Genomic DNA, 14,941 nt, shown 5'->3' on the forward strand with positions numbered 1-14,941 from the left:
CACACCAGATGAACTTGAAAAGCTTGAAAGGAGTGTGAAAACCAAGTGTCTGGAGGAAGGTAGGCACATGGAAAGGCACATAATCTGTACATTTGTCCCTGTGAGGCTGGAATACCCATGCAGGAGTTGGGAAGAGGTGTGGTTCCCAAGGAAGTAAGATCGGTGGGAATATGCTTGATAAAATCAAGTCCACATATGGACAAAATTGTTCAAAAATTGGTAAGTCAGAGCTGCTGAGAAAGATCCCACAATGATACATAATACGTGGCTGAGGCTTTTGTTCATATGTAAGCAAGAGGGTCCCAGAGAAAAGGGCAAGTGAGGGGGACACTTCCAGAGGGGTTCCAGGTTCTGGCTATTGTGTTTGCAGGCCCTTGTTGTTTTCCTTGATGCTGTTCTATTTTGGTCAGAAACTTAACTGCTGTATTCAGCCTGTTACAGCAGGAGAGGCTTCCAAGTGCTTCCAGCCACCTGAGGCTATCGCAGCATTAGATATACAAAGCAGCACGCTTTGGCCTTCTGCACGAATGGAATGCGCTAGACCCTCTTAGCCGCTGCTACACAAGCTGCTCCTAGGGAGCATTTGTCAGATACAAGCACATGAGCACCCTTCCATTTTTATCTTTTGCTTGTGAATAACATTTGCCCATTGGGCCAAATTCCATCTAGGATTAAGTGGTGCAGCTTCTGTTGCCTTCTCCTGGGTGGATTTAGCCAAATGTGGGTATGGATACATAAATCATTCTGCCCTTCCTTAAAAACTATGCATCAGCTTTCCCTCTACTTCCCTCCCCTCTGCTAAACTGTCACCCTGTGATTTGTATCTGAGTGAGAATTTCCCTCTCTTTTTCTCTCTCAGATGACAGGAGACTGGATTGCTGAAGATCTAGCGTAGCTCAAACAGCAATTGCAATGCAGTGATAAGAAATTCCCAAACTGCCAATAATTCATAACCAAAAATGTTTATGGAAGCATAGTATTTTAGTTGGGAAGATTTCTCAGACGGAATATCTGGTGAAAACAAAACAGAGACTCACCCAGAATAGCAAGGTGGCATGGAGGCTCATCTTTGATTTAAATCATGCAAAACAGGAATTGGAACATGAGTGTCCCACTCACTGGAGTATGGCTTGTACTGGGATGAGTGGAGCGTTCTGTTCTGTATAGAGTTCTCAAAAGAAAACAAAACAAAAAAAATTCTCCTTTTTGTTCTGATGGAAACAAAAACTAACAAATCTTCAACTTCTCTTGCAAAATCAAATTTTTGTTCTCCAGCCGGCCCTAATAATCACTGCTGATATGTTTACAGTGAAAATGGACAGTCCAAGAGAGTTGCATTTTTCAAGTGCAAGCTTGTTTGGAAATGATAAACGATGCATTATGATTGCTTAGATAATCAGTGAGCAGCTGCATCTATTGCTGGGCTGGCCCTGCATTAGTGTTTGGGTGAAAGTATATGTGCCAGCAATAAATAAATGAATATGTAATTAGTTCAACAACCCTGCTAATCGCTGATCACCTTAGACTAACCTAACAAAAGCATTCGGAGATCTTTTGATGGATAGTGCTGTTTATTTGCATAGTCTCTCTCATTCTAATTACTCCCACTTTGCCCTTCTCTTGTGAAATTAAAAAATAGAAGCAGTTTCTGAATGGGGGAGTGAGTCATTTAGCCATCTCAGCCAAGGAGAATAGATTTAGTCATTAAAGGAACAGTGGGTCAACTAACAGAGGTTATTACCTGAAAAACCCTGGCCCTCTAATCACTTCTGTTTTGTCATCTGAACCCAGGAGCTGTTTATCTTGCTCCCCATTCAGGAGGAGGAAGGTAGATTGAAAGGAGTAGTGGTTGTGGTCCTCCAACAGGAGAAATTAACCATGGCTTTAATAATTGACACACAAACCCCTCTGATCCATTCCAAGGAGGGAGATTGAATTCGCTTCTTTATTTTTAACTGCTGCTGCTGAATCACAGGCCATGTATTGTAGGTGCCATTTGTAACAAAACTGTTCTTCTCGCCCCCTACACCTTCCTGCTGGTTCAGAAAGGCTCTCGGTGCTCTTCTTGCACAGAAACAATTCCAGGTGTGTCTTCAGTTCATTTTTATTGCTTTCTGCAGCCACCTGCTTCAGTAACTTGTTCCGTATGTTTATTACCATCTGGGTCATGAATCCTGTCTGAATCCCCTATTTACTCTTCATTTCCTCATATCAGGCCAAATCCTAAATCATTACTGAGTTCTCGCTTCAGTATTAAGAACATCTTGAGATTCTTAAATCTTGAAGGTATTATTACTTTTCTACCCCTTTAAGAATAGATTCGGGGCCATATTGTAATGAGAATTCAGGCGTCAAATCTTTGAACTCAGATCTCCTTCATTGTTATGGTTGTGTTTGTGAGCTGCGACTTGTATGATTTAGCTCACTTAGGACAGGTCTATCTACAGTATTTGTACTACTTGATATTGGTTTAGAAATCCACATAGTTAAAGTTAAATCCCCATCATGTGGAAATAATTCTAGCGCTACAAAGATGCTCTTATCAATCCCCGCATACATGCACCTGCATTTACAGGAATAAGCTGAGTCATGTCACACTTTCATACTGGTATAACTTCACTGCACTATGTCATTGCTTTGTTTTTATATCAGTTCCTCAGCCAATACAGATGCTGTGGGACCAATTGTGTGTACATGAGCTCTAGGCTGGTCCCAAATTTTTATTAATACACCACGCACACAGCTTCATTCCCCTTTTTCTCCATTGCTTTGGTGATTCTGAAAACCTTTCTTGTTACTGTTTGTGATATATCCCTAATGACTATCTGCCTCTTTTTCTTTTTCTTCCAGTTCTTCATGTTTATTTTGTTAATCTTCCTGGCAGAGCTCTCAGCTGCGATCCTGGCTTTTATCTTCAGAGAAAACGTAAGTACGATGTTGTGGACATGATAGAAGCTCTCTGAGCCCCTGCGGGGTTTTGCCTAGGTGGAGATCATCTTTAGTTATTAGTTTGTGTATCTGCTGTACACGTGTTTATTTACAATTGCACCCAACCAGCCTTATTATTACCTTCAATCTGAAGACTTGCCAGCCAACCAGTGGCTATAAGCTAACCTAACTGGTCCTGAGTAGGTGGTTTATACGCAGAGGAGAGACACTGTGGAATACAAAGGAGAAGGATGTTATTTTTTAGAGTCCAGATTTATGTGCAGGCACATCACAATACTGGAAGTTCATTTTGAGCCTGGACATCAAAGTTTGGCTTTCACTTCAGTGTTGTACACTTGCTACAGATTGCACCTCTCAAATCCCGTATTCTCTTGTCCAGCAACATCCATGGTCCAGCACAGATCTCGCCGTACAAGATAGTACTGAGCCCAGTGCAGGAGCCCCAGCAGGGCCAGGAGTCGGAACCCCCATGGCAGTTCAGGGTTTGGGAGCTAAAGTCCTCACCTTCCACGTGGGGGCCATGGGCCGAAGTCCCCACTTGCTCTGTGGCAGAGTGGGGGATCGGTGCTTGAGCCCCTGCCTTCTCTGTGTCAGTGTGGGGGCCAGGAGCTCCCACCTGCCCTGTGGCAGCCTGGGGGAGGGGCTGGCTGGAGCCCCACAGCAGCCCCTCAGGGCCTGGGCTGAGGCCAGAACCCCAGGGAGAGATGCTGGGGCTGCAGCAGCCCCTGAGAGCAGGGCTACCTGCACGCAGAAGCCCTCCACCTCCCCTCATCTGGCAAACTCTCTTGTTTGGGACCTGTCAGGTCCTAAGCATGCCACATAAAGGGCGGGGGGGTGCAGCCTGCATCCTGTACTGTGCTGAGAGGTGACATTTCCTCAAATGCCACCTCAAGGAACAAGTAGAGCCCACAGAGTTGGTAACTATTTCTTCTCTTCCTTGTTGTCACCATCTTGAACTCCATGCTCAGGGAGCAAGATCCCAAATAAACGCAGCACCTGAAAACCGGGGGTGAAGCATTGATTGAGAATTTGCAGTTGAGTGGGAGTGGAGGTGAGTTTGGGAGCGCATCATACTGGAACATCATTAGTCATCCTGGAAGAAAGATGTTGTTTTAATATTTGTACCATACAATGTTGTTTTAATAGTGGGGTTCATATAGCATGGCAGGTGGGTGCTACTGAATCCAAGTAAACAAATCCCAAATAGAACTAAGTCTGACCATCGATTCTAAGAACTGCTGCTCTAATATGGACTCCAGCAGAGGTGGGGTATGGAGCGTGAGAGGGCTGCCTTTCTTGCATGCTCAGATGTCTAATCATTGGCTTGGAAGGAGTCCTAATATCTAGCCCTCCTGATCAGAAAGACAAAGCACCAAGGTGGGGATAGGCTCCAAGAGTGTTGTGAGCCTCAGTTAAATAATATCATTGCATCCCTTTGAAAACGTGAAGTATTAGATAAACGTTTGTGTGGTGGTGTGAAAGGGTAAGGCAAGCGGGGGGAGGGGTGACTACCCAAGGGAAAAGCAGGGCTGGCAAATAAGCAGAGTGGGAGCAACTAGGGAGGAAGCTGCCCTGGGTGAACTGGGGCCAACTGGCCCCACTTAAGACCGCCTTTGAAAACCCCTTTGCGCAGTGGGAGAAGGAGGGTGATAGAGGAGCATATAGGAGGCAAGAGGACAGAAGCAAGGAGAGTTTTTGGAAACAGAAGAGGAGGGGAGGAGTACTCAGCAGCAAAGCGCTAAGGCCCCTATACAGGGGGCAGTAAGATTCAGCGGGAAGCCAGAATGGACTGATTGCACAGGGGGAGCCGATCCAGGAGGGGGAATATTCTGCTGCTGCCACTTCCTGGAGGAGGTACGGGTTGGGTGGGGGGGAAGCCTCTGGGGAAGAGGCCCAGGGAAAAGGGCTGCGGTGGTAGGTCCCCATGGTGAGGAGAAGCCTTCCCCACCAGTGGCAGCCACATAGGGTCCCTGGGCTGGAACCCTGGAATGAGTGCGTGGGGCCCAGGTTCCCCCCAGACCACCATACCCCTCGCCATCTCAAGGAGGGCAACGGTGTCCTGGCTGTGGGGCTAGTGGACTGAACAGAGGCCCGGAGCCCAGGAACAAGATTAGCTGTACCACAGTGGTTATAAAAGAAAACGGGGAGCCTAGGATGTAAGCAAGGGGACCCTAGATCTAGAAGGTACTCATATCCCAGGGTAATCACAGGGCGATAGTATGTGCATGGCAGAATTTGGGTTGATTAATTGAAAACCCCAAATCATCTTTCTAGACTTCATGTTGTGAATATTCCTAGCAAAAAAAAAAAAGTCTTAGATTATCCAGCAAAGCACCCTGGGGTCTTGAAGATACAAACATCTTGCACTTTCCTTTCTTTAACCAGGTCACAGCAATATTGGCAAAATGTTCCTGGTGATCCATTACTGCTCACATAACCATAGAAAAGTTTTCCTTTCTACTGATGCACTCTGTGGCAAGATGGGCTAGTGCCAAAATATGGACATGTGTGCCATCTGTCACCTTGCCACACTTCAGGAACTTCATTGCGGCAGATCCACCCACTGTGTTCTACATGTTGAGCAAGAGTCTTGCATACCAGGAGACAATAAATATCCCTAAACTCTTGAATGACAGCAGTCCCCATTGTGGACTCCAAAATGATTTTCCACTGGTAGGTAGCAAGCTGGCGTTGCGAGCTTCCACAGCACTTGCTTACTTCTCCATTCTCTCATCCTTATGTCCATGCACTGGAGTTCAAGGGGCAGCTCGGCTCATGGGGCCAGGAATGTGGCCTGTTCCAGGTGAAAGTTCTGTGACCACTGCTCATCAGTCAAACCTGCATTACAGTGCAATCCCACCAGTCTTGCTTGTTTCTCAGACCCAGCAGCTGTGCTCCACCATCTGTGGCTGTTCTGTGAATTCCTCCAAAGTCCTGGAGTTGTTTTTTGCCATTTCTGCCCCAGTCCATCCTCAGAAAAATAGTCATGGCGCTGTTACTGAGGTTCTTCCTGCAGTTCTGCAAATACTGGAGCATTGTTCTCTGTTTGCAATGTTCAAGACAATAATGCAGAGCTGTGCGGGCTTTTTGCTTCTGTCAGAGAGGGCAGACAGTGAGAAGCGTCATGCAGATTTTGGAATCTTAAAAAAAAAAAAAAAAAGTGTGAAAATTATGCAATATGGACAATGTCAATGGTTTGAGATAGTTTGCATGATGGGACCTTGGTCCCTGCCCTGCAGAGCTCAGATCTGCCTACATTTCCCAAAAAGACTGTGAACCATAGGATAGTGGGTTGCCCACTGGCATGCCTACCATAGTGCATCACACTGTTGATTAACACAAGCACTCGTGATGAGTTTATGCAGCAGCAGAGCAAGGAACTAAGAGTGTTCTTACACAAGTGATAGCCTAACTGTGGCAGCTTTATGCCTACATACCTCACAGCAACCAATCTGTAGTGTAAACGTGGCCTAAGGTTTTTCACAACCTAGCCCTTCCCTATTTGTCTGCGATGCTTCTCATGAATTGCTACCTGCCTACTGTGCTGTGTGATTCTGGCCTCTTTTACCCATTTGTCTGTCTTTCTAAGTATTTTTGCATTTCCCTTCTGCACAGAACAACCCCTTCAAACTAGCCAAACAGGCTAAATCATTTAACCCTTCAAATCCCTCCTCAAAACAAGACTCGCTGTGATGACCACAAGAAGCTGCTGACTTAGTGGATAGCAAATGGCCACTGGTGATGTCTTGGATTTTTCTTTTTTCTTTTATTTATTTGGCCTGTGAAGATTCATGTTGTTGTTACTGGTTCTTCATCTTCTCTTCCAGTTGTTTATTACATCTGTCTGTTGTGTATGTATAGTCAACTTATTTATAAATGATCTGGAAAAAGAGGTAAGCAGTGAGGTGGCAAAATTTGCTGATGCTGCTAAACTGCTCAAGATAAGTTAAGAACAAAGCAGGCTGAAGAGGTTCAATAGGCTCTCACAGAACTGTATGACTGGGAAATAAATGTTAATGTTGATAAATTCAAAATAATGCACACTTGAAAAAATAATCCCAACTATACATACAAAATGATGGGGACTAATTTAGCTATATCCACTCAAGGGAGATCTTGGAGTAATTGGGGATAGTTCTCTGAAAACATCCACTCTATGTGCAGCAGCAGTCAAAAAAGCAAATAGAATATTCTGAATAATTTAAAAAGGGACACAGAATAAAACAAAGAATATCTTATTGCCTCTGTGTAAATCCCAGTTATGCTTACATCTTGAATACTGCATACAGGTATGGTCATCTCATCTCAAAAAAAGATATATTGGCTTTGAAAACAGTTCAGAAAAAGGCAACAAAAATAATTAGGCATTTGGAATGGATGCCATATGAAGAAAGATTAAAAAGGCTGGGAAAAGTGGAGACTGAGGGGGGGGATATCATAGAGATCTATAAAATCGTGACAAGTACAGAGGACATGAATAAGGAAAAGTCATTTACTTGTTCCCATAACATAACTAGGAGGTCACCAAACAACAGTATAGGTAGCAGATTTAAAACAAAGAAAAGGAAGTTTTTCTTCATACCCCACACAACCTGTGGAGCTCCTTACCAGAGGATGTTGCGAAGACCCGGACTTTATTAGGGTTGAAGGAAGCACTAGATAAATTCATGAAGGTTGGGTGCAACAATACTTATTAGCTAAGATGGGTAGGAATGGTGTTCCTATCCTCTGTTTGTCAGAGGCTGGAAATGGATGACAGGAGGAGGGGTTATTCATTATCTGTTCTGTTCACAGTCTCTGGGGCATCTGGCATTGGCCACTGTCAGAAGACAGGATACCAGGCTAGATGGAACTCTGGTCTGACCCAGTACGGCCATTCTTATGTGCCTTTTCCAAGACAGTAATCCTGTTGAGGGTGGAGACTTTCTTTTACTCTGTCAGTGCAGTGCCTGTCACAGTGAGGCCCAATTCTGACTGGGGCCTTTAGACACTACTGCAGTGTAATGTTAATAAAAATGTGTACATTTGTCACAGCTCATATTCCAAGTGTAGCAGAAGCACATGGGGAAGCAAAGTTAGAAGGACTTTGTAATAGGATGGGATGGATTTTAATTTTCTCCTGCCAGGCTACGACGTTGTTTGTATAACAGCTTTATAAGCCAAAGAGAGAGGAAGTTGTTAGCTGTTAGTAAAACAATGCTATATTTGCACAGTAGGATGGTCTGTGGAGTGTGTGGGGGAGAGGGAGGGAACGACTCTTTTTGTTATGAGTGGGTGGTCTGTGTAGCCTTGCTTCTCAACAAAGGAGTAGGGAAAGAACAGTGCTTTATAAACTGTGGGATTGCTCCACTCTGAATGACAGTGAGACTGTGCCTTAGCAGGAATCGTTGCTGCTCTGTAAACAGAGTTTACACTATGGGAGGTCTCAGACGTGCAGGTCAGTATAGCTCTTGCACTGAGTGCTTTAGAGGATTCCTTCAGGAAAGCACAAGAAGTGGACCTCACACATAGAAGTGCTGCGCCCCCCCCCCCCCCCCCCCGCACCACCACACACACACACACACACACACACACACGCTGCTTTGCGGATTCAGGTATGGCTCTGTCAGGTTTATCTTTGTCGGGGACAGGTAACTAATAAATAGACTCTTGGGACAAGAGGAAACTGACTGCCCCCAGTTCCAGAGCAGAAGCTAGATAAACCTATGGGGCCAATACTCTACTTAATTGTGTTATCTTGGTGGAGTTTTATTCCCAATTTACAGATGTGTGTGAGAGAAGAATCAGGCCCACTGAGGTCTGATCCAGCCATCCCCATGCAGGAAACACTCCCGTTGACCTCAGCATGAGATCCATGTGTCAAATGACTGCAGATCAGATTCTTAGCTCTGTTCTGTCTTGCTGTGCATATGTAATATATTATTGCCAGTGGGAGTCACTGGGTGAGCAGTGATTTGCCACATGTCTGTATTCTTCTAGGGCTCGAGTCTGTCATGTGCCAGAGCTTCCTAATGAAGTCATTGGACATTGAGAGCACTCACTCCTCTGCAAAATCAACCTATTAGCTGATTATTTCAGATAGCATTGGCTTTGAATGTGGTTATTGTGTGAAAATTAGCCTATGAAATAACAGATAGATGAAACCCCCATCATAATGGCCAAAGGAGGCACGAAAAATCTTTTTAAAAACCTACAGATTCTAGAGGTAAACATTGTCTGTTGCAAGTCAAGTCAGTGATTTATGAAGGAGAAGTTGTGGAGAACTTAAAAGTTCTACCCATAGTCCATTCCCAGCCACTGAGTCACAAGGGACAGATGTCTGTGCATTAAACTCTGCTTGCAAATATCTCTTGGTTTACTCCTGCCTCAGGATGCTTTTCGATGAAGCCTCGTTTTCAGCTGTATTTTTTTTTTTTTAAACAAGCCCATCTCCTGTATGCTGTGGTTGGGAATTATTTATGATTCCTTTTGCTATTGTCTATGGTAGTGGTTCTCAACCAGGGGTACACAGAGATCTTCCAGTGCCTCTTTTTACAGCAAGCTACATAAAAGTGCTGGTGAAGTCAATACAAACTAAAATCTCATACAGAGAATGATTTGTTTATATGTCTTTATACAGTGAAATGTGAGTATATTCTCGTTGTTTTATTTTAGAACTATTTGGTAAAGATAGGTAACCAGGTTTTCAGTGACAGTGTGCTGCTGCGTACTTATTTTTGTATTTTGTATTTTTATATCTGAATCTGTAAGGCTGATTCAGGCATTAGGAGCTGGCAGTTGAGGAGCTTTTTGCTGGCAGGGGCACATCCACACAGCCTCTTTGCTGCCGGCACCTGCCTCTGCCGAGAGCAAGCTCTCGCTCTGCTGTGCTGATGGGCCACAGGACCATGCTATTAAGCAGCCATTTGCAATTTCAAAGCTGCTTATTAGCATGGAGCTGCTGAGAAAGCTGCACCGTGTAGACCCACCCTAACTAAATAGCTAAGTGAGGTGAAACTTTGGGAGGAGGTGTTGCAAGACGCATCTCCCTCCTGAAAAAGCGCACAGTAGTCCGGAGAGGCTGAGAGCCACTGGCCTATGAGCTAACCCAAGGCTGGGTGGCTGGACATCCTGCCTGCCCGTGAAACAAGGCTTGATTTCTGTTTGAAAGTATGTCTGGAATAAGTACTTGAACCGTGTGTATAAGATGGTACTCAAGACACTTTTTCTCTCCTCTAATATTGAAGCATGTGCTAATGATGGACAACCCGGACACAACAGCGGAGTGTAGGAGTAAAGGTCAACCTTGTTAAAATAGATGGTTTCAAAGACAAGTGGTTAAAGTGTTATCCTGGGAAGCATCAATGTGGTTACGTTCCACACGACAGTGTAGAAAGTAGATGCAAGCAAGTGGCTTTTCTTGGAAACTCCTTCAGCTGAGTGATGCTGTCAGCATTCTACTCTGCATGAGCACAGTTTCGAGGTGCATCCAGTGATGCTAAAGTAATGGAGAGAGTCCAACTGCTCATTTTCCAGGCAGAGTGCAACTTTCCAGTCAGAGTGCAATACAACTTTATCTTGTATAGCATCTTGCCTTCAAACTAGCTCCCAGAACACACTGCTCAGTTAAATAATACAGTTATAGACTTAAATAATTAACAGCAGAGGGGTAAAAAAGAAATGAAGACTCAAGGGCAAGGGAGGAAAGTGTTCTTTTCTGCAGATTTAAAATGAGGTGGAGAGTCAATCATGTGCTGAAGGGAGGAGTAGGTGCTCCAGATCTCAGGAGCAGAAGAGAAGACTCTCAGCTCACCAACAACAACTGTGTGAAGTGGGCACAGAGTGAACAGGAGCTAAAGGAGGGGAGAGAATAAAGTAAGACGTGGTGTGTAAGACTAGGTGGATGAAAGAAGGGAGGCTTTGAAGTGGACTCTGAAATGCATGGCAATCAGTAGTCAGTTTTGCTTCCCACACCTGTGCCAGGTATCCTCAAAGCTTACTCTGAAGGAAGGCTGGGGGAAGGCAGTTTGTGAAGATGCAGTACTCTGTTTCGTCTGGGTGATGGTTGCCTACACCAAGTGACTTGTCTTGAGCACAGGGTTGGCTAGTGGATAAGGTAATAACCTCAGCGTGTGGATCCCTAGGTTCTGTTTCTGGCTCTGCCACTGTTCTGTTGTTTGACCTCAGACAAGGTACTTCAGCTCTTGGTGCCTTGGTTCCCTCCACATGAAAAAGGATGCTTACTGTCCCACATGAAGCACTTGCCGCTCCATGGATGGAAAAAACACTGTGTAAGAGAGATTTGTTGTGGTTAGGACCTTTGTTCCCATCTGACAAGCTCATGGTCTCCTACTCCAATGTGCAATATCCTCAATGGCTCCATTGTGAGCCTGGGACAAAGGGGGAAATGAATATGGGATTGGGACTATCTTGCTGACTTTTCTCCTGTTTCTTATTGTTTTCTGAATGTATTTATTTAACAAAGAAAGTACCTTATGCAGCCAAAGATTTTACATTTAGCTGAACTTCAGATGTTTGGGACAAACTGCAGTTTAGCTGCCACGCAGGGGAATTATTTGTTTTTCTGGAAAACATGCTCCTGTTCTAGTTTTGGGCTTTGTTTTTGGCCAACCCTCATAAAAATCACACACCAACGCTGAACAATTTCCTCTGGGATCACTCCTGTCAAAATAAAGGTTTCACTTTATATTCAAATGATTCTTTTGTTTCAGACCTAGCCAAAGGCGGCCAGTTGGGATTATTACCAACTGTAATATTAGTTTCAAAGTCTGCACTTAAGAAACAGACGGGCTTCAATAAAAAGCCTGTGTGGCTGTCTCCATAGGATAAGCACCTGGGTGGGTAAATTATGCAAAAAAGGAAAGGCAAACAGAATGCTGAGCATATGTTTTTGCACCTTCTGACCCAGCAATCCCCAGCATGCTGGTTTCTCAGTGGAAATTCTCTGTCCTGGCTGATTGGTGGTGTTCAGATTTTTACAAGCACTTAGGCTAAGACACTTATGTCCGGGGTGGGGTTCAAAAAGGGGCTTAGATGCTGCAATCTCTCCAATTTTCCTGGTGAAGCTTTTCAAGTATGTACAAATAACTACATACTAATTGGAGCAGGGGGACTGGAAGCTGGGTCTCACACCTCTGGGCAATGGGGCTACAGTATCATTTTTATCTGACCCAGTGAATATTGATTTACTCCCAGTGGGGCAGCTTCAGCAGGAGAGACAAACCTGCCACAGAGGTTTGTAGGCTGGTGGTTAGGGAGAGATGGGGAGAGACTTAAGTTTAAATCCCTGCTCCACATCAGGCGGAGGGAACAGAGAGCTGAAATTGAGTTTCCACACCTGGCTGTGTGCTCTAACCACTAGGCTACAGGGTAGGAGGTGAGGTACCACCATTTCCTCCTCCTGGTTATTTTGTAAAGGTTTAGGTGTGCTGAGAGCATGCCTACCAGATCAAGCCCTACAGGTGAGATAGGCTGGGGAACACCTAGATGGTGATCCATGCTGGAGTTTTGGCACAGGTTAGGCACCACATTGCTGTGTGGTATCAGAACTGACTCCAGGCACACGCCCAGCTGCCAAAATTTAGGCACATGTGGAATTTTAATGGCTGAAGTTTAGGTGCTTAGCAGCAGAGCAGGGGTTGTGAATGCCAATGGTACCTCAGTGTTGGACTCTGGTGCTTGAAGTGTCAGTTCAGCAGCAAAGAATCCCCTGGAATCCCATCCTTTAGAGTGTACAATTGACAGAAAGTCAATGAGACATAGGTTAGACCAGTGGTCACTATCAGATACGGGGTCGTTTCCCAGTCAATTGCAATTGACGGACTCCCCTGCCTGCCCCAGCCCCATGCCGCCAGCATGTTCCCAGGATTGGACAGTGCTGCCCTGCACGTGGGATGGACGCAATGGAAGCAGGAGCCTCGGCACACTGCTCTTTCCTGAAAGCACTGCCCCATCCCTAGCTTCCACTGGACAGCAGCAGGGGATCATTGGCCAACGGGAGCTGACAGGAACAGTGCTGGCAGAGAGGGCAGCATGCGGAGCCATGTGCCATCCCTACCTGGCCACAGAGTTATGTTTGCCCCTTCCATGAGCAGCGTGGGGCTAGGGTAGGCAGGACGCCCTTACATTCAAAGAGAGATCTCGGAGACCACTGGCTTAGGCTCTTAATTTTTAGAAAACGTTACTCAGGATCACGTTACATTTTGGTTCATAATTTCGATGTTTAAAACAGGCTTGTACAAAATCTTTGGCAAAACAAATGAAGAAAGAAAAGGGTGAAATTCTGGCCATATGGAAGACAATGACAAAACTCCCACTGACTTCAGTGGGGTCAGAATTTCACTTGAAGTTTCCATTAAGTTTTATAATAAAGTTGTTGTTTTAAAGAAATACACACACGCCTACAGCATTTGGAACCCACATGTTCCAGCACTAAGAAAGCAAACTAACGTTCGCTATTTTTATTAATTATGTTTACAATTGTTTGTTTCATATCCACAATGTATTTGGCACTGCATAGTGCACAAAACAAAATGGTCCCTTTTCCAGAGGGCTTACAGTCTTAGGCCCTGACCTTGTAGGATGGGAGTGAGGTTAGACAGCTGCAAGTACGTGAGCCCTACTGATTTCAGTGGTGCTCTGGGCTGTCAGAGGTCTTGACTGTGTGGACCACAATACATGACTGATGTCTAAAAGAAAGAAGACAAGATTTAAATGTGCAAAAAGACATCTCTGAAAGGGACAGCAATGCAATAAAATTACCTCAGAGTTTTCAGTTTAACTGAACTATTAAAATTTTATTTTTCCTGTTTCTTAGAAAAGAGTTGATAACCAAACATAGGGTTTGATTGTTTCAAAAACTCTCTATTTTTATAGATATTTAAAGCAATTATTATTTTTACTTTTTGCAAACAACAAAAATAAATCTGATTTTAATTGCTCAAGCAGAAAGAAATATCAAATATAAGCGGTGGAAATACAAAGTGGATTTTTAAGTTCTTTCTGTTTTATTTTTAAGTTCTTTCTGTTTTATTCATTGTTAGTACAATAGACAATGAAATATTTTTCTAATAGTTAATGATTAACAGTGACTCCATTTTATTGCACAGATTTATATCCGCCTTTGTTCAGAGGTTTCAATATTGGGGTGTCATTCTGATCTCCTTCACTCTGGACCAAATCTGGAGTAATTTCACTGAAATAAATGGAGGGTTACACTGGTGTACATGAGAGGAGAATTATGCCTGTGATATGAATTTTCCAAGGTCTAGTAGATTTAACTGTTTAAGGGGCTTTTCAAATCTGTCTGTAGTGTTCCTTTTACTCCTTTGTTCTATGAAGCACTTTTAAAATAGTTTCATATATTAAAAATTAAAAGAGACTGTTAACTTAAAATGCCCATGTCAATCAATTTCTAAGTTTCAATTCTAAACAAGTCCACCTGGTTTCAGGTAACAAGTGTCATTATGCTAAGGTGCAGTCAGCATTTTGTGGATGTTTGTGCATCCCCTGCATTTCATAAAAACCCTCACTTTAAAACTGATGCTGCAGAAGAATATACGCTGAAGGATAGAGGACACTCGGAGCAAAATTCTCACATGCCAATAACTATCTTCAGGCATAAAGGTGCTCCCACGTACACAGCCATCCAGCCTTTGCACACAACATGCACATAGCACCATCTGAACCCTGCACACGTAGGCTATGTCTACACTAGAAGGATCATCGACAGAAATTACTCTCGATGGGAAAATCTTGACAGAACCTCTGTCGACAGATTGCATATACACACAACTTGCTCTGTCGACAGATAACTGCCAGCTCTGCAAAGAGGGCTGCCCAGCAACCAGGAGCCCTGTCTGTTGACATAAGTGTCTACACTGCACTTCTGTTGATATTTCTCTGTTGACAGGTGGTTGTGCCTCAAATTTTTGAGGGATAATACTGTCAAGGCAAATGCAGAGTTTGGTCGAGACTCTGTCGACAGAATGCT

At 44.2% G+C, this 14,941-nt stretch overlaps 1 protein-coding gene across 5 annotated transcripts in view; it reads left to right on the forward strand.

The window, feature by feature from the left end:
* The window catches only part of TSPAN18 (tetraspanin 18), a 189,507-nt gene that overhangs the window by 161,882 nt on the left and 12,684 nt on the right, over positions 1 to 14,941 (forward strand). For all 5 annotated transcript variants that reach the window (XM_074997536.1, XM_074997537.1, XM_074997539.1 and 2 more), the window contains one exon: positions 2,851 to 2,925. In XM_074997536.1, the coding sequence (XP_074853637.1) occupies positions 2,851 to 2,925 (75 nt within the window). The remainder of the gene's footprint in view (positions 1 to 2,850; positions 2,926 to 14,941) is intronic.

Source organism: Carettochelys insculpta, chromosome 6, assembly GCF_033958435.1.
Source record: "Carettochelys insculpta isolate YL-2023 chromosome 6, ASM3395843v1, whole genome shotgun sequence".
In the NCBI taxonomy this organism is placed as follows: Eukaryota; Metazoa; Chordata; order Testudines; family Carettochelyidae; genus Carettochelys; species Carettochelys insculpta.